The sequence below is a fragment of the Barbus barbus genome, assembly GCF_936440315.1.
Source record: "Barbus barbus genome assembly, chromosome: 25".
In the NCBI taxonomy this organism is placed as follows: domain Eukaryota; kingdom Metazoa; phylum Chordata; class Actinopteri; order Cypriniformes; family Cyprinidae; genus Barbus; species Barbus barbus.
In genome coordinates this window covers 24321092-24347954 of record NC_136753.1, presented here as the reverse complement: position 1 = coordinate 24347954, position 26863 = coordinate 24321092, and the positions used below count along the sequence as shown (strand labels likewise).

At 36.2% G+C, this 26863-nt stretch overlaps 2 protein-coding genes across 5 annotated transcripts in view; one reads left to right on the top strand and one right to left on the bottom strand.

Annotated features, from left to right (window-relative positions):
* Positions 1-636: 636 nt before the first annotated feature.
* LOC306845266 (putative RNA-binding protein 19) lies at positions 637-13799 on the top strand. Of its 3 annotated transcripts, XM_079377965.1 has the most exons (25): positions 637-788; positions 1114-1296; positions 2110-2238; positions 2438-2470; positions 2561-2807; positions 2924-3204; positions 3285-3344; positions 4287-4365; positions 4454-4525; positions 4682-4888; positions 5013-5143; positions 5220-5344; positions 5426-5522; positions 5606-5716; positions 8332-8532; positions 8646-8718; positions 9402-9571; positions 9696-9756; positions 9905-9984; positions 10105-10154; positions 11106-11225; positions 11400-11502; positions 11642-11762; positions 12886-13005; positions 13187-13799. In XM_079377965.1, the coding sequence occupies exons 1-24, from the start codon at positions 753-755 to the stop codon at positions 12966-12968; spliced, it is 2853 nt and encodes a 950-aa protein (XP_079234091.1). In that variant the 5' UTR covers positions 637-752; the 3' UTR covers positions 12969-13005; positions 13187-13799. The 3 variants fall into 3 exon arrangements, with proteins under 3 accessions (XP_079234091.1, XP_079234090.1, XP_079234092.1); XM_079377964.1 differs by having other exon boundaries at positions 12886-13799; XM_079377966.1 differs by having other exon boundaries at positions 653-788; positions 2441-2470; positions 12886-13799.
* A 625-nt stretch (positions 13800-14424) lies between these two features.
* The window catches only part of cntn4 (contactin 4), a 142135-nt gene continuing 129696 nt past the window's right edge, over positions 14425-26863 (bottom strand). Inside the window, exons 14-23 of one of the 2 annotated variants that reach the window (XM_079377961.1) lie at positions 25749-25869; positions 25184-25342; positions 23346-23495; positions 22761-22831; positions 20550-20784; positions 20194-20309; positions 18331-18517; positions 18115-18227; positions 17486-17654; positions 14425-16040 (exon numbers count right to left, since the gene is read on the bottom strand). In XM_079377961.1, the coding sequence (XP_079234087.1) occupies positions 15949-16040; positions 17486-17654; positions 18115-18227; positions 18331-18517; positions 20194-20309; positions 20550-20784; positions 22761-22831; positions 23346-23495; positions 25184-25342; positions 25749-25869 (1413 nt within the window). In that variant the 3' untranslated portion in view covers positions 14425-15948. The remainder of the gene's footprint in view (positions 16041-17485; positions 17655-18114; positions 18228-18330; positions 18518-20193; positions 20310-20549; positions 20785-22760; positions 22832-23345; positions 23496-25183; positions 25343-25748; positions 25870-26863) is intronic. The other variant, XM_079377962.1, reaches the window with a different exon arrangement.

The following is a 26863-nucleotide window of genomic DNA, read 5'->3' as shown; positions in this document are numbered from 1 at the left end:
GTAGTGGAGACAAATTGTCTGTAATAATCCTGACTCACTTCAGTCCTTCACTGATGAATGTTTGCGAAGACTAATGAATCATAATAATCATGAATTAGCTATTTTTGTAGCTCAAGAGGTCCAAGCAGTGGTAGAATGAAAATGCTTGATGAATGAATGCTGACTGTGGCCTTGGGTGTGTTTAATACAAAAGCAGACAGAATTTAAGCTCTTAATTGTGCAAAAGCAGTCTATTTGGGTCTGGTGTGGGTCAGGCTCATTTTTCTACACTTAGGCTACCCTGGATATTCATATACAGAGGACACCTTATAGCACAATATTACAGACATTAATTATGAGATTGATATGATTTAGATAAAATTACATCCAAGATAATAGTAAACAGAGCTGGATTTTAAATATTTCATATAATCTTCTGTTGATTATGAGTTGAAAAAATACACAATAGTTCGATGTTATGCTAGGTAATAGAGAGATAGCCTTAACTATTAAGCACATGTCAAATAAAAAGCGAAATGTTTAAAAGATGATACTCAATTGACATATTTCAAAGGTTTACAAAAATATAGTTTTATGTGTATTTTAATATACCTTCTATCATTTCACTTATGTCCAGAAGAGGGAGCCCCTTTGGTCACGTGCTTTACGTCACATAGTAAAGATGGCGACTCACTGAAGCGCTCCATGCTTTATTGTTGATAAAACAATATATTGTTATTTTACTGGATAAACTCACACCGGGATCGGAAAAGATGTCAAGGTTAATAGTCAAGAATCTCCCAAATGGGGTGAGTATCTTTAATGGTATTAGAATATGATATAAGTCAAAGATGCATGCGTCAACAAAGATGTGCTCAAATATTAAACAAAAAAAGTAGCATGGTACAACAATGTTTTTGTTTGAAGTGGTGTCGTGGAGTTACTGTAGTTTTTGATATCCTCGGTGTAACATGGTACCGCCACTGTACTTTCTAATTAATATAATTAAAAAGAGTTTATTTAATTCTAAAAGCGCCCTCAGGCAATGATTAAAATGCATTGTGGGCTTGAACTGTGTGTGATCTCATTTAAAATGAAAAGTTGAAAGTCATTTTATGTATTCTGTGTCCTCAGATGAAGGAAGAACGTTTCCGAACGATGTTTGCGGATTTTGGGACGCTTACAGATTGTACGTTGAAATTCACCAAAGATGGTAGATTTCGCAAATTTGGATTTGTAGGCTTCAAGACAGAGGAGGATGCAAAGAAAGCTATGAAACATTTCAACAAGAGCTTTGTGGACACATCTAGAGTTACTGTAAGTGACTGTGTGTGTGTGTGTGTGTGTGTGTGTGTGAGCGTGTGTGAGCGTGTGTGTATACATACAGTGGTGGCCAAAATTATTAGAACACTAGTATTTTCACCAGCTAAAAATGGTTTTAAGTCAGTTATTTCTATATTTTGCTGTAGTGTGTCAGTAGGAAATATCAGTTTACATTTCCAAACATTCATTTTGCCATTAATTGTAATAATCCAGTGAGATTTTAGTTTGCACAAGGAGTCTGACAACAGCCAGAGCTCCACACAGAGATCTGATCTCATCATCATCTTCAGTGACATGAAGAAACCGAACAAACTGAGACAGACCGAATCCAGAAGAACTGTGGCAAGATGCTTCAAGAGACATACCTGCAAAGCTACCTGAAAAACTAAGCGCCTAGGGCAAAAGCTGCTTTAATCGCAAAGGATGCTCACACCAAATGTTGATTTAATTTAGTTAATAGAAGTTAATTGATAAAGAAAATCTATTTATGACATTATTTTTGACAGCATCCTCATCTTACAGTATTTTTAACAGGGCATTTAACAGTACTGTAGCTTTGCAGGTAGGTTTCTTGAAGCATCTTGAAACTAAAATCTCACTGGATTATTACAATTAATGGCAAAATGAATGTTTGGAAATATGAACCAATATTCCCTACTGACACATCACAGCAAAAGATAGAAATAACTGACCTAAAACCATTTTTTAGCTGGTGAAAATACTAGCGTTCTAATAATTTTGGTCACCACTCACCACTGTATATTTGAACATTTGTCTTCTAATTCTTAACTCATCTGTCTGAATAAGGTGGAATTCTGCACAGATATTGGCGACCCAAACAAAGCCAGACCTTGGAGCAAACACACACAAAAGCCGTCATCAAACAAAGTTACTGAAGAACAAAAATCATGTGAACAAGAAGAAAAACATGAAAAGGTTATTCAGCTCTGCTCTGTCACTTTTTCTATATTTGCTCTGATCTATTCCCTTTTATGTATAAACAGTTTTATTGAATGGCTCTTTTCCTTTTATTCATTTGTCTGTTTTCATTAAACTGCTTTGGAACAATGTGTATAGTAAAAAGTGCAATATAAATAAATCAAACTGAATTTATGCTGTCACTCCATCTCCACAGAAGCAGAAGAAGCCTTTGAATGTTCTTGGAGATGTAAGTATGCATCTCTTTGCATGAAACAAATCATAATCCGATACATATGCAGACATTGTATAAAATGTAATTTGTAATGTAATTTCTCAGCTTGAAAAAGACCAGAACTTCCAGGAGTTCCTCGCTGTGCACCAGAAACGCACACAGGTGCCCACTTGGGCCAATGACACTGCAGAAGTGACTTCTGTTGGAATTGAAAAGAAGAAGAAGAAGGAGGAGGAGGAGAAGAAGCAGAAGGCGGCTGTTAGTGATGATTACCTAAACTTTGACTCTGATGAATCGGAGGAATTTAGTGATGCTGAGGATGATGAAGGTGCTGATGAAGAGGGCAAGCAAGGTAAGAACTTTGTGCTTACTTCTAGACAATCCCAGATGATCCCCCTCTGAACTTCTGAGTGCATAATTGTGATTTCTCATTCTCTCCAAATGTTTTTTTTTTTTTTTTTACACTAGAGACTGATAAGGAAGCACTGAAGAAAGATCTGTCTGATATGGATTATCTTCGCTCCAAAATTGTGGAGAAATCAGAAATGGTGGATGAGAAAGAGATGGAAGCAGATGAGGATGACGAAAAAGAGGGTCACAGTGCTACTGCTGCTGATAAGAATGAGGAGGAAGAGGAGGAAAATGAGGAGGAGGAGGAAGAGTCCCCGGTCCAAAACACAGACAGTGCTTATGAGAGTGGTGACAAGACAAGCAGCCAGAAAAGCACAAAACCAGCAGCTCAGAACACGGTCAGTGTGATCAAACATGAGGTTTAATATGGAGGAGTTTGGCTATTAGAGGCTCATTTGTTTAAGCTTGTTCATTATAGATTCAGCCGAGCACAGAGTTCACAGTCAAGCTACGGGGTGCTCCATTCAGCGTCACAGAGGTGAGATATCGGTTATTGATCGATTCTGAACTTGCATAAGCCTTTATTAATGTTACAGTGACATGCACAATACACTATTTCAGACACACACATAACCTCACGGTATAACATCAAAATAATCATTCTAATCTGTTAATTATAACTTTTATGGTCTGACTTGAGTTTAATAAAGACCGTTATCTGGTCCCTCCTTTGTATATTTATTATTTGCAATTTATGTTTAATTTAGGTTTCATGTTAGTTTTATGTTCATTAAATTCCTAATAATATAATAGTAACAAAATACACTATTATTCATAAGTTTGGCATCGGTCTCTTTTGCCCAGCAATGCTGTATTTGATCAAAAATACAGAAAAAACCCACTAATATTGCGGAATGTTATTGCAATAAAATAAAAAAGGTTTTCTATTTCAGTGCAATTTAAAATGTAACTTATTCCAGTAATGACAAAGCTGAATTTTCAGCAGTTATTACTCTAGTCTTTAGTGTCACATGATCATATGTTGAAAATGTAATGTTGAAATATTTTTGTTGGAAACCATGATAAAATTGAATATGATTCTTTGATGGATAGAGTTCAACAGAACAGCATTTGTTGAAATAGAAAGCTTTTGTAATATTATAAAAAAAAATGAATGCCACTTTTGAATTATTCTTTTTTTATTATTGTTGCTGACCCCAAACTTTTACATTTTTAAATATAGATAATTTAAAATTGGAATATTCATCAATTTTTCAAACTGTTCAACAGCTACTTGCAATATTTGTACACCCCTAATTATAAAACAAATAGATTCTGCTCTAATATCTTATTTGAAAAAGAGAGCTAGCTTTACATTTAAGCATATACAAATTTAATTATCATTTTATTTTATTAAATCTTTTCAGTCAGTGATGACAGTCATTTTTTATTATCTTTCTGGTCTATCACTTCATTGCAGCAACAAGTGAGAGAATTCATGGTACCTTTGAAACCTGTTGCCATCCGATTTGGCAAAAACGATGATGGGCGCAAATCAGGTAAGGGCATCTGTTGTTTACTGTCTGTAGATGATTTAGAGATGTCACTCATGTGCCGTTTGATTGATGTCGAATTTCCTGTGATAAGGTTATGTGTATGTGGACCTGCGTACAGAGGCAGAGGTCGAGAGGTCCCTGCGCTTTAACAAAGACTACATGGGTAAGCAATTGTTCAGTTTCTTTGACAAGTACACAACTGTGACCAAAAGATCCTGTGAGTTCTGATTTGTGAGCGTAACCAGTTTGAAAACAAATACTATAAATAAGGCTGGTTTCAGGATCTCAATGCATGTGCATGATCTGTTTAAACCCACAGGGGGACGCTATATTGAAGTGTTCAGAGTCAACAACTTTAAAAATGATAGAAGGTCTGCAAAGAGAAGTGAGGAGGAAAGAAATTTTGTTCACGAGCTGAGGGATGATGAGGAAGAGGAAGATGTGGCAGAATCGGGAAGACTTTTCGTCAGGAACCTGCCCTACACGTGCACTGAAGAAGAACTGAAAGAAGTCTTCATTAAATATGGCGAGTCACATGACACACCTTATTATCAGCACTAAACAATGTGGGAAATCGGAGTTAGAGTCAGCCACACATCATATCTCAATCAGTGTTTAAAAACCACTCATTATTCTTGTGTCTCTATCAGGTCCTCTTTCTGAGGTGCTGTTCCCCATAGACAGTCTGACTAAAAAGCCCAAGGGCTTTGCTTTTGTGACATACATGATTCCAGAGAACGCAGTCTCAGCCTTGGCTCAACTGGATGGCCACGTATTCCAGGTACTGATCCAATCCTTTCCTTCATTTGTGTCTTTGTGGTTATATTTGCTTGCTTACAACTGTCTGGATCCTGTAGGGACGGGTTCTGCACGTCATGGCTTCAAGACTGAAGAAGGAAAAGCCCGATCAAGGGCCCAACGCTCCAGGCAGCTCCTCATATAAGAGGCAGAAAGATGCCAAAGACAAAGCCGCCAGTGGCAGGTCAGCATTTGATGAACCATCTAGAGCTTAAAACATTTATTGGAAAATTTTCAATTTTGTTAACCCCTGTTTCTTGCACAGTTCTCATAACTGGAACGCACTGTTTTTGGGCACGAGTGCGGTAGCCGATGCCATCGCTCAGAAATACAATACAACCAAGAGCCAAGTGTTAGATCACGTGAGTGTTTGGGATCTAAAAAATGTCTCTCTGGCTCTGGAGATGATCACCATAGGTGACACTGGATTTGTGTTTGTTTTCAGGAGTCTGATGGCAGTCTGGCTGTGAGGATGGCCCTCGGAGAGACACAAATTGTACAAGAGACCAGACAGTTTCTCCTGGACAATGGAGTGTCTCTGGACTCATTCAGTCAGGTATAGTATGTGTGCTTTGCTCTCATATGTAGTTAAAGTCAAAGGTTTGGGGTTTCACCGAAATTAATTGAATTATTCAGCAAGGACAGTTAAAGCATTTTATAAAGTCACAAGACATTTCTATTTCAAATAAATGCTTTTCTTTTGAACTTTCTACTCAAAGAAAACTGAAAAAATATATCACTGTTCCCACAAAAGTATTATGCCGCAAAACTGTTTTCGTTGTTTTTAAACAATTGGTAAAAATAAGAAATGCTTCTTGGGCCAAAATCAGGATATTAGAATGATTTCTGAAGGATCATAATATGACACTGAAGACTTGATTAATGATGCTGAAAATTCAGCTTTGCATCACAGGAATAAATTACATTTTATAATATATTCAAATAGAAAATAGTTATTTTAAATTGTAATATTTTTATAATAATAATTTATTAGTGATTTATATAGTAATGATATTTCTTTTTTGTAATAATGATTAAATAAATGCAGGTATGGTGAAAATAAGAGACTTCTTTCAAAAAGTGATAGAAGTGGTCTATCATACTGACATCAGTTTGTTTAAACTATCAATTTATAATTTTCTATAATAGATATAAATATACAGTGGATATAAAAAGTCTACACACCCCTGTTAAAATGCCAGGTTTCTGTGATGTAAAAAAATGAGACCAAGATAAATCATTTCAGAACTTTTTCCACTGTTAATGTAAACTATAACCTGTATAACTAAATGGAAAAAAACAAACAAAATGAAATCTTTTAGGAAAGGTGGAGTAAAAATAAAAAAAACTAAAATAATGTGGTTGCATAAGTGTGCACACCCTATTATAACTAAGGATGTGGCTTTGTTCAGAATTAAGCAATTACATTCTAACTCATGTTAAATAGGAGTCAGTACACGCCTGCCATCATTTAAAGTGCCTCTGGTTAAACCCAAATAAAGTTTAGCTGTTCTAGTAGGCTTTTCCTGACATTTTCTTAGTTGCATCTTACAGCAAAAGCCATGGTCCACAGAGAGCTTCCAAAGCATCAGAGGGATCCCATTGTTAAAAGTATCAGTCAGGAAAAGGGTACAAAATCATTTCCAAGGCATTAGATATACCATGGAACACAGTGAAGACAATAATCATCAAGTGGAGAAAATATGGTGCAACAATGATATTACCAAGCACTGGATGTCCCTCCAAAATTGATGAAAAGGTGAGAAGAAAACTGGTCAGGGAGGCTGCCAAGAGGCCTACAGCAACATTAAAAGAGCTGCAGGAATTTCTGGCAAGTACTGGCTGTGTAGTAAATATGACAACAATCTCCCATATTCTTCAGCTATGAGGTAGGGTGGCAAGAAAAACATCCAAGCCTGGCTAGATTTTGCAAAAACACATTATAAGTCTCCCAAAAGCATGTGGGGGAAAATGTGTTATCGTCTGATGAATCCAAGGTTGAACTCTTTGGCCATAATGCTAAAAGGAATGTTTGGCACAAAAACAACACTGCACATCACCAAAGGAACACCATACCCACATTGAAGCATGCTTTGGGGCTGTTTTTCTTCAGCTGGAACTGGGGACTTAGTCAAGGTGGAGGGAATTATGAACAGTTTCAAATACCAGTCAATACTGGCACAAACCCTTCAGGCTTCTGCTAGAAAGTTGAAGAGGAACTTCAACCAAATCAACAAAAGAATGGCTTCAACAAAAGAAAATTGACGTTTTGGAGTGGCCCAGCCAGAGCCCAGACCTGAATCCGATTGAAAATCTGTGGGGTGATCTGAAGAGGGCTGTGCACAGGAGATGCCCTTGCAATCTGACAGATTTGGAGCATTTTTGCAAAGAAGAGTGCAAATATTGCCAAGTCAAGATGTGCCATGCTGATAGACTCATACCAAAAAAGACTGAGACTGAGTGGTATAATAAAATCAAAAGATGCTTCAACAACATATTAGTTTAAGGGTGTGCACACTTATGCAACCGCATTATTTTAGTTTTTTATTACTCCACCTTTTACTCCACCTTTCCTAAAAGATTTCGGTTTGTTTTTTTAATTTAGTTGTACAGGTTATAGTTTACATTAGGGGTGCCCCAACCCTGTTCCTGGCAACCGACTGTTCTGCAAAGTTTAGCTCCAACTCTAATCAAACACACCTGAAGCAACTAATTAAGGTCTTCAGCATCACGTGAAAATTACATTAAACATTACATAAAAAAAAAAAAAAAGTAAAAAAGTTCTGAAATTATTTATCTTGATATATATATATATAATTTTTTATACAATATAAAAATTCTGGCGGAAGAGATTTAACGTTTTAATGTTTTATACTGTGTGTAAAATAAATGATAAATCAAACAATTAAAATCTGTAATTTTAAATGCTACAAGTTAATTTAAGCAAATTTAGATAATTTAAGGTAATCTGAATGTAAAAATATGGTGAATAGCCCATATCAACTGAGATGAATACATTAAAAAAACCGCCTTATTGCTGATATAATACAAATATATTGTGTATTCCTATTTGAAACACTGATGTTGTTATTACTAAGCCATCTATTTAAATGAGACTGTGAGAACAATTCATAAAGCAATAATGTCTGTCTGTGATTTCCATCTGTTTAGGCATCAGGACAGCGCAGTAACTCTGTGATCCTGGTGAAGAACTTGCCCTCAGGAGTGCAGGTCGCAGAGCTGGAGGCTCTGTTCTCGCCCCATGGGTCTCTGGGAAGAGTTCTGCTGCCCCCATCTGGCCTCACTGCTATAGTGGAGTTCCTGGAGCCTACTGAAGCCAAACGGGCCTTCATGAAACTTGCATACACCAAGGTCAGTGGGGAGTTACTGTTTTCACTGCTAAAAAAGTGCTGAAACATAAAAAGAAATTCGTTCCTTTGATTAGTTTAATAAAACTTGCAATATGATACGGTCTGCCTCTTCAGTTCCAGCATGTTCCGTTGTATCTGGAGTGGGCTCCTGTAGCGGTCTTTACAACTCCCTCAGCACCTAAACCAGGTATTCCTTTAATCCTGACATATCAGCCTGCTGGTGCTTTGACCAGCAGTTCATCTTTCTTTGAAGGGTTTGTATGCTTAAAGACTCAAAATGTTCATAACCGAGCCATTTATTAAAATGTCAACATGAGAATTCAGATCATTCAAATTGGAAATCTGTGTCAGAATTCCATGGAAAGCTCTGTACATTTTAGGAGTAATCAAACACAAGCCCTGTAAGCCCATGTAAATATTTTTGTGATAATTATTTTAGCTATGAAGAACTATGTTATTAGTATTATTATTTTTATTTTAAATGTATTTTAGAACTGTATTAGTTTCATAGTTCATGTGTGGGAATAGGTTGCAAGAAAATTAAAATTCTGAAACTGATTTATTATAAATTTAAAACATTAGTTAATGCATTATAAATCATATACTAACAATAAATTAGTATTAATTAATGTTTGTTTAATGTTAATTTTTATATATAATATGCTCACCAATACTGCATTTAAAAAACACTTTAAAAACTATAATATTGTGAAATAATATAGCAGTCAAGAACTTTATATAGAGCTATAGATATAGATGAATGGAAAGATCAGAAACATTTATTTGGCATAGAAATATTTAGTAAAATTATAAATGCCTTTACCGTCACTTGTTACTTGATATTGTCATTCATGTCCATCCTTCTCCTAGGGCCTCAAACAAAAGTTGCATCTGTTGAGAACATTGACTCGACCAAAAAGGACGAAGAGAAGGAGGTGGAGGAGGAGGATGATGAGGAGGAGGACGAGCAGATTTTGCCCGGCTCGACTCTCTTCATTAAAAACCTCAACTTTAACACATCAGAGGAAACACTGCGTGAGGTGAGCGCAGAGGCCATAACGACATGTGTTGTGTGATCAGATCACCAAACGGATGTTATGTTAATAACAGGTGTAAACACGGCCTATTTCTCACCATATGGCTTTCATTGTGTTCTTTTGACAGACGTTTTCTAAATGTGGTGTGGTGAAAAGCTGCACAATATCAAAGAAGAGAGATAAAGCAGGTTTGTTTTCGCATATTTACCATATCGATTTCATTTGTGTATTTGTTCTTTTTTTTTGCTTCCTCTCTTTTTTTCTCATGTCTCACATCTGGTTTCCTCACGGTGTGAATCTCACCTTGATCTCTTTGTCTCTCTGTCACTCTCTCAGGTAAATTATCATCAATGGGTTATGGCTTTATGCAGTTCAAAACTCCAGAGGCAGCACAGAAAGCCATGAGACAGCTGCAGGTAAATGACCATCTGCTGCTGTTTCATCGCTGTATTTATGTACTCTTATTATGCACAATATTCATGCGATGAAATGGATTCAGGCATCTTTTTTCACTACTTCTTTCATTTTTCTTGCAGCACTGTAAAGTAGATGAACACCAGCTTGAGCTGAAAATATCAGAAAGAGAGTAAGTCGAGGCATCTTTTGTGTCTTAATAAGTGCTTTGTAGGCACAGGGTTCCACAAACCTCAAGCTCTCTTGGGTACTTTTTAAGGGAACTGATTATGAAGTTCATTCAGTGAAGAATTCATCAGTTTATGAATGATTCAGGAATCATTTGCTCATCATGAATCAGACTACACTAGTCAAGCATGTGAAGATTGTCTTTTTATCTCATTGTTTAATTCAGACTTCAAATTCATATGTAATACTCAAGTAAAATATGATTTCCTTTGCTTTGGTGCTGATGCTTAAGCAGGAGATGCAGGTTAACTGATGCAGAGCAGAAAATACTAGCGCTGAAGCTGTACTTTATTATAACCAAATACTACTCTGAACTGTTACTGATTTTATAAAAGGATCTGTTCATATACTTTTCTTTAAGCATTGAACTTTTCTGTACAATTAGGGTTTTGACAGGGTTGTGAAAGATTACATGAACAATCTGTTATGTAAAAACCTCATGGAATAGGTTTAACATTGCTGAAAATGTATATATTTTCAGGATGCATACAAAAGCAATGCATAATTAGGGCCTAATTTGCACATTAATGTGTTTTTGGGGGCGACTTCTAATATAAAAGATATTGTAATGAAAGTGATGAGAAACTTTGCAGTCATTGGAGTATAATTTATATACTGTATATAATTTGCATATACCCCATTCACCTGTTCTTATTATAGAAATGGTTTACATAAATAAATCACAGTGTGCTTTTGCTGAAATTGTGCCATTTTATGTTGAATTGAAGTAGTTATGCTAAACAAAAGATTGTGTAGGTTTAATTTAAAAAAACAATTTTATTATTATATTGTCACTGCTTTTAAATGCTTTTTTTATGTGCCGTTTGAATAACAGGCACAGTGACACTAGTCACACCCATGAGTGACAGCTGTTTTCCTCCTGTTGTTTTTGCAGGTCAGGTGTGGCGCAAACCAATAAGAAAAAGCAAACCGCCAGGAAACAGACAACCTCGAAGATCCTGGTGCGAAACATCCCCTTTCAGGCCACAGTTAAAGAACTGCGAGAACTCTTCTGGTGAGTCTTGTTTCACATTTATGCCTTTGGAAATTATTAGTGAGTGTTTTTCACTAACAAAAATAATAATATGGTTTTGGACATGGTACCCTGGTAATTCATGTAAAGTAGCCAGTCATGTGCGATTTGAAGGCACACAATGTGATGTTGGATTCATGTGGGGGTTTTTTTCAGTACGTTTGGAGAACTGAAGACAGTCCGCCTGCCAAAGAAAGGGATCGGTGGAGCCCACCGTGGTTTTGGCTTCATTGACTTCCTCACTAAACAGGATGCCAAGGTGGGTGCATCTGTCTCTGTATCTTTCTGTCTCCTTTCACAGTCAAGTAGTCTCTTGTAAAACAACTAATCAACACTGATCCTGTCCAATATGTACATACATCTAACACAAGCTTTGATTTTGTGTGTGTTTCTTACAGAAAGCGTTCACAGCGCTGTGTCACAGTACCCATCTTTACGGCAGGAGGCTGGTGTTGGAGTGGGCGGATGCAGAGGAGACTGTGGACGACCTGCGACGGAAAACCGCACAACACTTTCATGGTAAAATCTCTGCTTTATACACACAGTTATTTAGCTGCAAGCTGTTTTGACAAGGAACTTTTAATAAAATTTGCCACATTAACCTTATTTTAAGTAGAGTAGCCAGACAAAGGTCATATACAGAAAAAGGTCATATTTTCAAATAAAATTGCAACTTAAAATGACCCTTTTCTATTTTAATAAATTTAAAAATTTAGTTATTCTTGTGATGGCAAAGCAAATTTTTCAAAAGCCATTACCCCAAGCCTTCATTGTCACATGATCCTTCAGAAATAATGTAATACGCTGATTTGGTGCTCAAGTTTTCTCAGTAACAAGCTATTTTTGGTAGCATTGCAGTATGAAACAGGTTACGGTTTTTAGTTTTCTGGCACTTTAATGAATCAGTTTGTTAGATGGGTGATTTCAATGAACTGTCTGCTTCATAAAACAGATTTTCTAATTGCTAGTTATTCACTGTTTTTCAATTCCCATGTGTGCCTTTCTTTTTTCCCCAAATTCTGCTGTTTAATCCGTTTTCAAGTCATCTTAAAAAAATTTGGTTTATTTGATAAAAAATTTAAATATTACTGAAAATAATTGTTCTGTATGTAAATGTTTTATATAACCCTTATCATCTGGTATTATATTTATATAAATACTTATCTGTAAATTAACACAGATTATTTGTGGTTTTGGTCTTTAACTTAATTTATTGTATAACTGAGTGACTGTTAAATTTAGTGCTGTTGCTTCCAGAAATTAGATTTTTTTTATATTTGACTAAATTATCAGTCATTTGTTACAGCCTTTCATTTTATTATTTGTCAATTAAACCAATGACTGATTTTATTTATAGTCTTTTTCATATTTTAGTGCCAGATAATACTTTCGAAATCAGAATTGATTTATTCAGCATTTTATATATAATTTTAAAGATTTCCCCTCCTTAAATAGTCTGACAAAATGTAAAACAACAATTAAGCTAACTTTTTCTGCTTGGAAACTGCAGCTTGCCAAAGCACAAGCTACTCCTAATTTGAAGTAGTTTCCCCAACACTGGTTGCAATTCTAGTAATTTCCCTTCTTTAATTGAATTAAAACAAATCTGTGCACAAATCTGTCCTCTCATCATCTCTCTCAGATGCTCCTAAGAAGCGGAGGAAGGCAGAGATGTTAGAGGGAATCTTGGAGCAGATGGAGGTCGGGGAGGAAGACGGGGAGTGAATAGCAGCCGTCAGTCACCTCCAGCATCAATAAGAGAGTAAATCATCCAGTGGAACTCCATTTATCTCTATTATTACTCCGTCTTAAACAGCTGCTTCACGGTCTCTTCAGGAATTCTTCCTTTTGGCCCCAGATGCTCCCAATTAGCTTTTTATTATATGCTCATACATCATCTCTGTTATTGCTGTCAATGTATTAAACACAGCGTCTCCCCGCAGACCAACTCTGGCTGAAGGTGAACTCGACGACGGAGTCCTTTTGAAAAGATGCCCAAAGGCTATGTTTGCTTTAGCTGTTTTTAATCGTCACGGAGGGCTGAGACCTTTCATGCTCTGCTGCGACACGGCTGACATTGAAGAATCACGATAGTGATTGACCAGAATATAAACTGGAAATTATTCCATAAAATGTGTATATTGTAGTCTGTTCCTGACTAAGAATAATGTAAAATCAATTTTGTTTTGCAGTGTCTTCTCAATCTTGACACTGGTCAGCGTTGTATTCAAGAAATGACAAGTGCTTTTATATTTTTGGGATCATACTGTATTTATTGATGTTACAAATAATTTTGTCTGGAAATGTTCCTATCTTAGGGTAGTAATTACACTAGAAACCTCACTTTGTAAAATGTGCTATTTGTACAGTCGAGGTCAAAACAGTCTTGGTCTACACAGAAGATGCCTTACACACCACATAGTGGACATTCTAGTGCACTGCATGACATCATCATATGCTTTCAAATCAACCTGTAATATTATCAGTTTTGACATTTCTAATTTGCTTGATCATTTGTTTTCTGTTTTATTAAAGGGTTTGATTATCCAGAAATGCAAATTCTGTTTCCATTTACATTTTTATTTACCCTCATCTCTTTCTAAACCCAGATGGTTAGAGGCTGGAATACACTACATAAAGAGCAGATTTTACACCACTAGGCGTCAAACAAAGACTTATATCTCCCAGTTGTGACCTTATAACTCAAAACATGGCTGCAACTGACATCAAAATGACTAAAACTTTTTTTTTTTCTTGCTTTGCGGTGGAATTGAGTTTCCAAAAGCCGATCATGATTTAGTGTACATTGTTCATGCATATAGAAATGCAAATAAGTTTTAAAGCAACAGTTTGTGCTGTCATTTACTCATTCTCGCACTGTTTCAAACCAAAAGAATTTAATTTTTTTTTTAGAGAGGTTTGAACAACATGAGGGTGAGTGAACGACAACAATATTCATATTTGGGTAAACTATACTCAAATAACTGTTTGGCCTTAATGTCTATTTCTCATAGAAAGCTTTAAAAGATTTGGAACATAGTACCTTTTTAATGAGCTTTACTTGTCCTTTGTGATGATACACAATAGTCATATAGGTTTGGGTGAGCAAATGACAAAAGTATTGGTTGAACTGTTACTAAGCACCTTATAACCACAGATAATGCACCCAATCAAAACATTTGTGTGATCATTTTTACAAATGTCATTTATTTTGTGATCCAGTAGAAACAGAGAACCTTGGAGGAAAAAGTTATACGGTTCAATAAATGGAGTTCCGATAAAGCCAAAGAAGTTTGGTGGAAAGCACTGCTTAGAGAAAGAGCGTTCTGGCTATGACACACACACCGATACACAAATCTTCAGAAATGGATGACTGTATTTGTATCCTTTTGTCAAAAGTTCATCGGTTAGTACCTAATGAATCAAGAATGGAATGAATACATCCACATGCAGAGCCACAGTAAGCTAAGAAACGTCTATTCTGTTTGTTAGATAAAAACCGAGATGAGTTTTGTAGGAAACTTTGATGTCGTCCACTTAAATATAAATTATCTGGAATATACAAAAAAGCATTTACATATTTGTTTTCACTCAGTCTCAGAGCTCCACGTGTCCCTTTAAGCAGTATTTGCACCTCAAGAAATGACAAGCTGCTTTCATCGCACCAATCCCACATGGCATTTAAAAAAAATGCAGAGCTCGAGCCCCTACGTTAGCAGAGGTCACACACGCACACACACGCACACCGTATTGCCTTGAAACAATGAGGAACAGCATACGGCTGTCATAATATGGAACATGGAAGCAATAAACTCGCACCAGCAACCCCAGCATCCCGCTTGACTAACCGCTCACAGCCCTGGCGTCCAGCACTTATCTAAGTAGGTAATGCTAAGAAATATGTATTAAGGCTTTTCTGAGAACCTGAGGATTTCAAAAAACACACAATGAGGCACACAAAAGGCAAAGAAGAGCTCTAGACGCGACACACAAACAGATAAGCGGAAGATGACAGAAAAAAGAGATGGCCAATGTCAACGCCTGGTGTCCGTTTGCTGCTGACCAGGGAGGTGACAAAGACGCCAATGCCCAACTTGGCCTTGTAGCAGCATTCTCTCGAGTTTCTGGTCAGGATGCTTTTTGTTGTAGTTCACTTTCTTCCAGATGTGGTTTCAGTGCAAGTATTCCTGTGTCGTAAACAGTAAGAAGTCCTTGGAGATTCTTAGCTTGTAAGTGCGTGTGACCCTCAGAGGACCGTCATATTGTGATGATTAGCTGGTTTTCAGCCAAATATGTCTCGCTCTAAATGATTAAGTTTCAGACACCTGCATTCTCTTACAAAACATTGTACATGACATGCATCTAAAGCAGTTCCTACACACCCGGCGTACTGTAATAGGAACAGACAGAACTGGATCAAACAAAAAAGTAAAAAGCTAAGATTTTATTTTTTTTTTCTTTAAAGCTGCTTTGGTAACATCAAATTCAATCCCATCAGCCTTCAATCTTTTTTTGAATTGGCTAGCGAACCACACACCCTTTTTTTTTTTTTTTTCATCTTTTTCTCTTTATCCCAGTATTATGGTTCACGTAGGTCCTCTGGTTTGTATGAATGGGTTTTCATCGATCTGTCTGAGTCACTTTTCTCAGTCTCCTCTCGAGGAAGAACGTTTCGTCTGAAGTCAGCGGCCCGCGCTGTGTTCTGTCATAAAGATGTGCGAGCTGTGAGGGAGAGAGCTATTGTACTGAGAGCAGAGAGAGTGGACACACTGGAAGCCGAGCCGATGGCATTGGGACCTGAAACAGAATGAATCAGCAAAAGAATGAATGAAGACAAAACGGGGGAGTGCTAAAACAAACAAGCACATGATTTAACATTACAGTCAAGATCTCAGTGATGCTTCAATTGTTGGAGTGCAAAGGATGAAGAGTTTCAGAGGAACAATTTTTAGGGATGTCAAATTATATTATATTATATTATTATGTGAGACCATGGACCACAAAATCAGACATAAGTGTCAGTTTTTCAAAATTGAGATTTATACATCATCTGAATAAATAATATTTCCATTGATGTATGGTTTGCTAGGATAGGACAATAGTTGGCCGAGATACAACTATTTGAAGATCTGAAATTTGAGGGTGCAAAAAAAAAAATCTAAATACTGAGAAAAATCGCCTTTAAAGTTGTCAAATTAAGTTCTTAGCAATGCATATTACTAATCATTTAAAAAAAAAAATATATATTTACAGTAGAAAATTTACAAAATATCTTCATGGAACATGATCTTTACTTAATGTCCTAATGATTTTTGGCATAAAAGAAAAATCAATAATTTTGACCCATATTTTTGGCTATTGCTATAAATATACCCCAGCGACTTAAGACTGGTTTTGTGGTCCAGTGTCACATATTATGTTATCTCAAAGATTTAATATTCAGCATGACACATTAAATCGATAATAAATGACAGTAAAGACATCATTGCTATCAAAAAAAGAAGTTCTTTTAAACGTTTTATTCATGAAATTAAAAAAAAAAAGCATTGCAGTTTCCACAAATTTATTAAGTGTTTTCAACATTGATAAATAATAGTAAAAATAAATGTTTCTTAAGCATCAAATCAGCATATTAGAATGACTTCTGAAGGATCATGTGACACTAAAGACTGGAGTAATGATGCTGAAAATTCAGCTTTGCATCACAGGAATAAATTACATGTTGAAATGAATTTTAAAATATCATTTGAAAAGAAATTAAACACTTTAAATTGTGATTATATTTTACAATATTACGTTTTGTACTTTAATAGCATTTTTAATGCAGCCTTGGTGAGCATAAGAGATTTTTAATTATTTAAAAAGTTTTGAACAGTGGTGCATTTCATATTCAAGTCTCTCATATTCATATAATTCTGCCCACATAGGAAAATCACTTAATATTTCATGTCCATTTATTAATTTATTTGATGAGCAGTAATGTAATCATCAGGATAATGTACAGTCAGCCGGTCATTAGCGCAAAATAAATCCTTTCAGGCTAATTCAAGTCTGATCGCCCTGTTGAATTTAATTATGTGATAATGACCGGTTGATTGTACATCATCTCTTGAATATTATATTTATTTATAATGCATTATATTTCTAAAATTGCAAGCTTCAACCTTTTTTCCTCTTAAATAAAATATAGCATAAAATAAAAATGGAATTAAAAATAAGTCAAGAAGCAGAGGACGATCTACCTGATATTCTGGGAATAGTGATCTGTCGGCTGCTGCTGCCTTCCCCTCCTTCTCCAAAAGGCCTGATCTGGATGATGTACTCCTCATCCATGGGCAGCGAGAGCTCCACTGAGGTGGTGTTGGTCTCCATAATGTTGGGCCTGCTGAACTGGTTCCGCTTATACAGTACCTACAATTACAGTTTTAAACAATTATCTTCCTTTACATCGTTCCACTTGTTATCAGAATGATATGGGATTTTTAAGGGCTGATGAGGAAATGTAGATACACTCTTAAAAATAAAGGGGCTTCACAATGCCATAGAAGAACCTTTATGTCTAAACGGTTAACATCTGAAGATCATAAAAAGATTATAAAAAGGTAAGAAAGAGATGGTTCTTTAAGAACATTTGACTTTCTGGATTCTTTGCAATGAAATTCCACTAAAATAATATAAGCAAACCAATAGATTTGTGACATTGTCATACACTTATCAGAGCATTTGGTGGCGCTAAAGCACTGAAAGCTGTTTAATCATTGGGTAATAAGGTGCTGTGTCATATTGTGAATGTATTTAAGGCTAAAGAGAGTTGTTAGGCATGCTAAAGAGCAGACAAAGTTCTTCAGTTCTGCAAGAGGATCTGGCTTACCTTGTATCCCATGACCTCGGATTCATTTTCCAGAGGTTTCACCTGTTCCCAGTTGAGAATGATTTTGGAGTTTGATGCATTCCACATGACTTTTGAGGGCGGCTGGCTGGGGGCTGGACGAAGACAGAAACTTTAATACAGTAATCTAATACAATAAGTGTTACTACCCTTTAACTTCAATGCTTAATCTTTTTAAAAAGAAAAAAAGTTACTTACGAGGCTTTTTGGTTGTAACATTGACTGCTGGACTTGGTGGTCCTGTTCCTGCTGTGTTGTAGGCCCTCACCGTTATGTAATAAGTGGTACTTCCTTTTAAGCCCTGAATAATGGCCATTGTCCGGTTTCCTACTGTCCTTAGCACACTAGCTGTGTCTTCTTTCTCATTCTTCCCCCAGTATCTCAACTACAGAGAAAGACAAAACAGAGCTGCTCAACATTAAACTTTAATAAACTTGGAGCAATATCATTTAAAACTAGCAGGAGAAAGAATTCATTTGTAATTTTCTTTGTGGCATATCTGAATTGCAGGCTATCTGCTTACAGGTGCTTTGGTTGCTCAGCCACTGAAGTGTGGCCGTATTGAAATGAACCTGTCATAGGCAAATCATCATGAGCAATGCTTCCCAACTGTCAGGTTGACTGATTTTCCTTTTCCCTCCAAAAGTCTCTGGACAGTCTAAGCTCAAGAGTCAGAGATGGATGGTGATATAAACCTAATTTGTATTTTGTATTTTTTTTTAGCAGAGGACAAAAGGTCTTTGTATTTATGATTTTTTCAAATGCTTTACCAAGAGTTAAAGTAAAAAAAAACATTGAATGGCACAAAACTAAGAGGGAAGTATTATTAATATTTAATATTGTTCACATGTTTGAGGTCGGCATGAATTTGAATTGTATTTAAAAGGCTATGTTCACCAAGGCCGCATTTATTTGATAAAAAATAAATATTATTATAATTAAATGTGAAATATTATTATAATTAAATGTAATTCAGTCCTGTGATGGTAAAGCTGAATTTTCGGCATCATTAGTCTTCAGCGTCACATTATCCTTCAGAGATCATTCTAATATGCTTATTTGCTGCTCAGTAAACTTTTTTATAACTTTATTTTATATATATATATATATATATATATATATATATATATATATATATATATATATATATATATATATATATATATATATATATATATATATATATATATATATATATATATTAGTGCTGTCAAATGATTAATCTTGATTAATGGCATCCAAAATAAAAGTTTTTGTTTACATAATACATGTGTGTGCTGTGTATATTTATTATCTAAATACAAACACATGCATGTATTTCAGAAAAATATTTTGTTTATATATTAAATAGATTTATATATAATATAAATTATGTTAATAGAAATATTTTCAAAATATATACTGCATGTGTGTGTATTTATGTATACATAATAAATATACACAGTGCACACACACACACACACACACACACACACACACACACACACTATGTAAACAAAAACTTTTATTTTGGATTTTATTTTATTTTACTTTTTAATTTAGATTTTTTTTTTTTTTTATTTATTATTTACTGCTACCTTTAAACAATTTAATATTGCTGTTGCTGTGCTGAATAAACAATTAATTCTTTAAAAACACTTTGGAGTGTAATTGTAATAAACTAAATTTAAAATATATCGTTTTTATTCAAAACTGAAAAATCAGTAGTTTTAAATTGTATCAGATTTTTTTTAAGTGTGACTAATTAAGTCATTATTTTACAACATTCTGAGCTAATCAATGTTAATTATGCACTTGTCAACAAACAGATTTATTTTGTAGGATTTAAAGGGAATTAAAAAAAATCTTATTTATAGCTCAGTAATTAGAACGATTAACTGATATTTACATTTGAAGAAAATGTAAGCGAATCCTTCAGTTTTTTAAAAGCATAATTAAAAAGTAGACATTTCGAAGTTTTATTCATTTTTGTAATGATTTTAATATTTCGATTTTTAAAACATCACGATGATATAACGTCAAAAAATGAATGCAACGTTAATTTGATAGTTTTTAGTGTACCTCATAGCCGAGAACACGTTTCTTGCTTGTGCTCCAGGGAAGGGCCTTCCAGGACACCTCAACGTCAAACGCTGAAAGACTCTTGGCTCTGAGTCGACTGGGTGCCCTTCCAGGCTCTGGGTTCGAAGGAGAAATTCTTCGATTAGACCATTTCATTCAACAAAAGTCTTCAAAAAGTCCAACTCTTTTTGAAAAACAAGGCAGACTATGATTAATGGGTTCTGGCACAACACACTTCAGTTAACTTGTCTCCTATTAACTGCCTGCTAAGCGTTCCACAGCGAAATGTCAAAAGGTACATTCGACTTTAATTTCTCTGTTGCACGCAACCAAACGCTACGGTTAATATGACTGACCCTCCTCAGCAGAGTAGATGGTGACCACGGGTCCAAAAGGTCCTTCCCCCTTGTTATTGTACACCCCCACTTTGACTTGGAATGGAGAAAAGGGTAAAATGGTCTCGTTTTTGAAGATGTATTTGGAGGCTTCAGGAGAGGGAACTGCCGCCTGCATCCACCCGGTGGCACCAAAGGGCCGGAAAGCAACGACGTAGCCAAAGCCTGCTCCGTTCTGGAGCTCTTCAGGAACGGGCTGCAACCCACAAATAAAGCACATACATCTAAAATAAACGACATAACCTTTATTATGAATCCTATTCAAAATGTTATCTATACATATGCACATAACAGACAAAAACAACCACGTTTTTGGACATGTACAATGGTAATGTCATCTAAATGTCATGGTTTTTCTATCCGAGTAATCACAAAACTTGTTTGTAAGGTGTGTTTTCTATTAACTCAGGGGTTTACGCACAAACACTCCCATCTTTCCTACAAACGACAGGACGTATGACTTCTCTGACACCTGTCAGGCATCAGATGGCGCATCCGCACTAATCTGTGCTGCGGCGCGGTCTGAGGCAATAGCTGTCATCCCGGCCTCTTCAGCAAGAGAGGGATTGCATCTCCCAGGAAATCGTTTTGCCAGGTAATGATATCATGGTGGTTTTGTTTGAAGTCTCGGCCTGCCACTGACCATGCAGTAATGTGGTGCGGTAACGCTGAGACCACCAGAAAATAGCATCCAAACCATGGCATGCGAGTCAAAGAAGGGGAGAGATTATGTTTTCACGCTCGCACACTTGTGCGGGAGAGCTTAATGGCTAAATAAAAATGCACCTGTAATCAAGCGCTCTCTCCAGTGTCTGCTGTAAAAATAACAATTTGCTATGGAGAGACCAAAACTAATGGGATGCGTTCCAAAACCTATGAGCTGCCTTATTTTATAGAACCTACACAGTCAGCTGCTTTCTAAGACTGCACTGTGGCTGAAATTAAACCTCATGCTTGGCTCATTTGGAGCTGCAAAAACTCTAGAAACTCTACAAAAAGCATTTGATTGACAACTGATTTCAACAAGTTTGGTGCATGTTACTAAACTAACAATAACAATACGTATTTTTTAGTGCTGTCAAATGATTAATTGTGATTAATCACATCCAAAATAGATGTTTTTGTTTACATAATATGTGTGTATTGCATATATTTATTATGTATATATAAATACACACACATACAGTATATATTTTGAAAATATTTACATGTATTAGCATGTATTTACATGTATTAGCAATATATTTATATTCATATTTATATAAATATATTTAATATACAAACATACATTTTTCTGAAATATATTCATGCATGTGTGTATTTATACATAAATAATAAATATATACAGTACACACACATATATTATGTAAACACAAACCGATGTAAACACCAACGTGCACACACACAGCAGTGAACACACACACACCGTGAACACACACACAGCAGTGAACACACACACAGCAGTGAACACACACACACACCGTGAACACACACCCGGAGCAGTGGGCAGCCATTTATGCTGCGGCGCCCGGGGAGCAGTTGGGGGTTCGGTGCCTTGCTCAAGGGCACCTCAGTCGTGGTATTGAAGGTGGAGAGAGCGCTGGACATTCACTCCCCCCACCTACAATCCCTGCTTCTTGCATTAGTGGGACATGGTGGTTTTGGAGTAAAAGTACATGAAATTCTCTAGTACAATAGACGTTGTTCTGTGGTATCTGTCATTTTTATTTCAAAGACAATACAGCGAGAAACTCTCGAAGTGAAGTTTCAAGCTGCCTGTGACAAACTTCTAGCTCAATAGATAACACCAGATGACTCTCAAACCTGAACAATAGAACACGTCTCATGAAAGGAGATACAGAGAGAGAGAACATAATCTTTGAAAAGTTCCTCGAAAAATTGGAGGGTAACTCCATTTAATTATCTTCGTTGCTTCTCTTGTATGACAGCGGCAGTTATTGCTGCACAGCTCTTACAGAAAATGAAGTGTTATGTGTATCGGCTTTACTATGATTAATGAAAACCTCACATAAAGGGAACAATAGAGTCTAGCCAGTTTGCAAAAGGAGACTGTATACAAAAGACTCACTAAGGGAGAGAAACGCGCACACACACACACACACACACACACACACCGCCAGACGGGCGAGTGAAGTGCACTGACCATCTTACCTCCCAAGTGATGACTAACTCTGATCGACTGCCACCTCCTCCGCTCACGTTGGCTGGGGTGACCTTGGGAACTGGAAGGAAGGAAAAGATTTCCTCAGTCCGGCTCAGGTCTGACCATTTAAGACTTCAAATCTTACATATGATTTAAACGTTCAACAAATAATATGGATATGACTTGAGTTCAGTTATGTTAAATAATGTTTTAATGTACAAGGACATGTTTATATTTTTAGATGCTGGTCACGATTTCTATTTGAAAAATTAAATAATATGATTTAGAAGTTTGACTATGAACTGACAATTAAAACTGATATGATTAAAGTTTAACTACATTTTTACATTTTTGAAGAAATGTGAGTGGTGTTTGCCCATGCAAAATGAGCTGCCAGGATGTTTAAGCATTGCAGGATATTGCTGTGTGGTTGCTAAAGTGCTTTTTAGCTTTTTGCTATGCACTGCCTCCAAGTCTCTATGATATTCTAGTTTGGGTCCCGCCTCCAACGTTAGTAACGGAAGATAGTGCATCACACCACAGGATGCTAATTGAAAGAGCCACATGTAGACTAATGTGACAGAAGCACTCACCGGTTTCTTTCGTCCTGGCTTTCTTCGAGGGTTTGCTTGGCTCTCCTGTGCCCACTGCATTGCTTGCCAACACTCTGAACTCATACTCCACCCAGGGGTTAAGCTCGATGACTGTAGCAGTCAGATGCGAGCCCCCGACCACCTCAGGCACTGGAACAAAACAAAACACACACATACTGTGAGACGAGCCTGCTCGTGAGCTGGCACGAGCCCCCCAGACGCTCACACAAACACCACGCACAGTGCGCATATCTATCTATCTATCATATGTTCAAAGGTTTTTGGTCAGTAACATTTTTCTTAAAGAAATAATTTTTTTAATTCAGCAAGGATGCCTCAAATTATAATTTTAAATTAATATTTTTTAAATTTGTATTTAAAATTAATATATTAAAATAGAAAACAGTTATTTTAAACAATAACAATATTTCACAATATTACAGTCTTAACTGTATTTCTCATCAAATAAATGCAGCCTTGGTGAACATAAAAGACAACATACACATATGTGACGCTGGACCACAAACCCAGTCATAAGTACCACAGGTATATTTGTCAAAATACCAAAAATACATTGTATGGGTTAAACTTATCGATTTTTCTTTCATGCCAAAAATCATTAGGATATTAAATAAACATCATGTTCCATGAAGATATTTTGTAAATTTCCTACTGTAAATATATGCACTGTATATATATATATGAATTGCTAAGATCTTCATTTGGACAACTTTAAGGCGATTTTCTCAATATTTAGATTTTTTTGGCACCCTCAGATTCCAGATTTTCAAATAGTTGTATCTCGGCCAAATATTGTCCTATCCTAACAACCCATACATCAATGGAAAGATTATTTATTCAGGTTTTAGATTATGTATAAATCTCAAATTTGAAAAAATTGACACTTATGACTTGTTTGGTGTTCCAGGGTCACATATATTATTTAAATTAATAATGAATATATACAAAGACTATAGAAATACAAACACAGTTCACTCCTATACTTATGACAACACGCATCATGGCAGAATAGTCCCGGCATCTAAATGAAAGAGCCAATCGCTGATTGGTAAAGTCATTGCGTCACTGCAGTGGCCGTTAGAAGCTCCAGTTCCCATAGAACTTGAGGCTAGACCAGCCAATATGCACGCACAGTTATAAGCATGTTGTGACTGCGTATGCGCATTGGCTGGTCTAGCCTGAAAAATAAGCTTTTTAAACGTTATTTGAGCATAAGAAACAACATTCATGGGGCAGTTCATTTCAGATTTTGTTGCTGATTTAAAATATGTAATTTAATTCAGTGAGTTCAGTGAGCAGTTTTTGAGACTTCAGGATTCCCCCATTCATTTAGATGGGACATGGACTTGTTTGAGCTGCCCGGAGGTGCTGAAAATATGGCCGCCAAGTGAAAGGGACTGCTATATATGAATTAGATTTTAGTTTTTTCCTTGCATAAATTGATCAAAAACCTTCAAAAGTTTGGCACATGAGTCATATGGAAATGTATGGTACTTTCATGATACTTTAAGTCATTTATTTAGCTTGATGGCCCATGGACACCCTTCACTTTCATGGTATGGAAAAGAGCAGCCTCAACATTTCGCTAAACATCTTTGGATTCTCTGTTTCAAGCTAAAGAGAAAGCAAACTACATGTAGAAAAAAACAGTCATTTCACAAATGCAGTTTTGCAAGGCATAAAAAGCAAAAACAAACACACACAAAAACACAAGATGAAAATCTCACTACATAATAGGAGAGGAAAAAGCAGGGGGATGAAAAAAGTAAACTATGCAGCAAATGTTTTGATCAGTGAAGACTGGTTAGAAGCCCCACCTGTGCTAACAGCTTGCCAGCCGAGGGAGAAAGGGGTTCTAGCCTGGATGGTGTAGGCAGTAATTGGACTGTGATTATCAGGACCAGGCCTCCAGGAGAGAGTGGCAGTGGTATCTGTGATTTCTTCCACATGGATGCTGGTAGGGGGGCCGGGGGGACCTGAGACAGAAGACAGCCATGCAAACCAGAAACACACACACACACACACACACACAGGTTGTCACGCTTGTAGGCTGCATATAAACGGCCGCCTAAAGCACACCAGTGCAGCTGGTTAACTCTGAGCTACATGTTTTCACTGACTTAAAAGCCCTAATTAGATTATGTCTCATTTTTTATGGGTAATTTTTGCTAAGGCAGGAAAACCAGCACATCTTTCCTCCATTTGGTAAATACTTACAATGCTTCAAGGGCTTGTTTAACTGTCTGTAACACTGTATCCAGTTGTTTTTTATGATCAACATTTAATATTCAATAGTCACAGTGTGCAAAAGATTATGTCTGTATATATAAGATGTGATATGTACAGTGTGAATGGGCTGTGTGGGTTTTAAAGCATTTTCACCTCTGACAATCAGGTCGGTTGCGATGGAGCTGCTGTCCACCTTGGTCTGCACGGCACACGTGTATTTCCCAGCATGCCTCAGCTGAATGTTCCGGATCATGATGTCACCTGCCGAGTGCTGCTGAAAGAGAAAGATCAAAGTCATGGTAAGGATTCACAGTTTGGGTAAAGAAAGGAAATGTATTTTTATTCAATTATATTTATCTCTCGTGTTTATTTCTCTGTACAACTAGCTTGTTTTGAATTGTTTTAAAATGTGCTTTTCAAAAGTATTGATAAGATTTTGTTTTAATATGTATATCAAACAAAATTTCTTTCTGTCAAGATGTTTTTTCTTTCTTTCAGGAGTGTCTATTTATACTAAGTGCAAATAGCCCGCATTGTTGGCAAAGGCTATTTACACTAACTCCGCCCACCAACGTGTGATTGGATTAGTCAACACTAAAAAAAGACGTTCATTCAGCATCAGTTTCAGTGGCGTAGATAGGCTCATGCTTTTTCACTCGATCGACCCGAGTTCGAACCTGCCTTTTTCCAAACATTTTTCTCCCTTTTCAAATCTCATATCGCATCGGAAAGGCATTTATTTTCAATAAAAATGAAGGAAATAATCAAAAAGTTGAAAATAAAGTATCGGGTAGGATTAGGGTAGGTGTAGGGAGGGCTTTATTGTACCAATTAAGGTGGCATCCATTTAATAATTTGAATTAAAACTATTATTTACACTCAATACATTATTGCGTACGGTTTTATAATGTACTACAATACTGAGGTGCAGATAATTGGCATTATTTGCAATAAGTAGTAAATATCAGAAAAATCTTGCTATTTTAACAAAGTGTGAATAGAATCTATAGCTATTTGCACTTAATGTAAACGGTATCTATCGCTAAGAAAATATGCTATTTGCACAAATAGCCGCTGCTTTTTTTTTTTTTTTTTTTTGTCAGTATACGCAAAAAATTGGACCAGACTTTATGATGAATCAAAAATCTGTCTGATTTCTGGCATGGAGCATTATCTATTTTGGTATGTGTCTCTGTGAGTACTTTGAACGGTTTAAATGACTTAAGCAAAGGTCGGATATCTTGAATTAATAACTACATTTTGTTTCC

Excerpts from the sequence above, each read along its gene's own strand:
- LOC306845266 (XM_079377965.1), top strand. The coding sequence starts at position 753 with ATGTCAAGGTTAATAGTCAAGAATCTCCCAAATGGG. Across the intron at positions 5,523-5,605 it reads AGAGCCAAGTGTTAGATCAC|GAGTCTGATGGCAGTCTGGC; the intron begins GTGAGTGTTTGG and ends GTTTGTTTTCAG. Across the intron at positions 9,985-10,104 it reads AAGCCATGAGACAGCTGCAG|CACTGTAAAGTAGATGAACA; the intron begins GTAAATGACCAT and ends TTTTTCTTGCAG.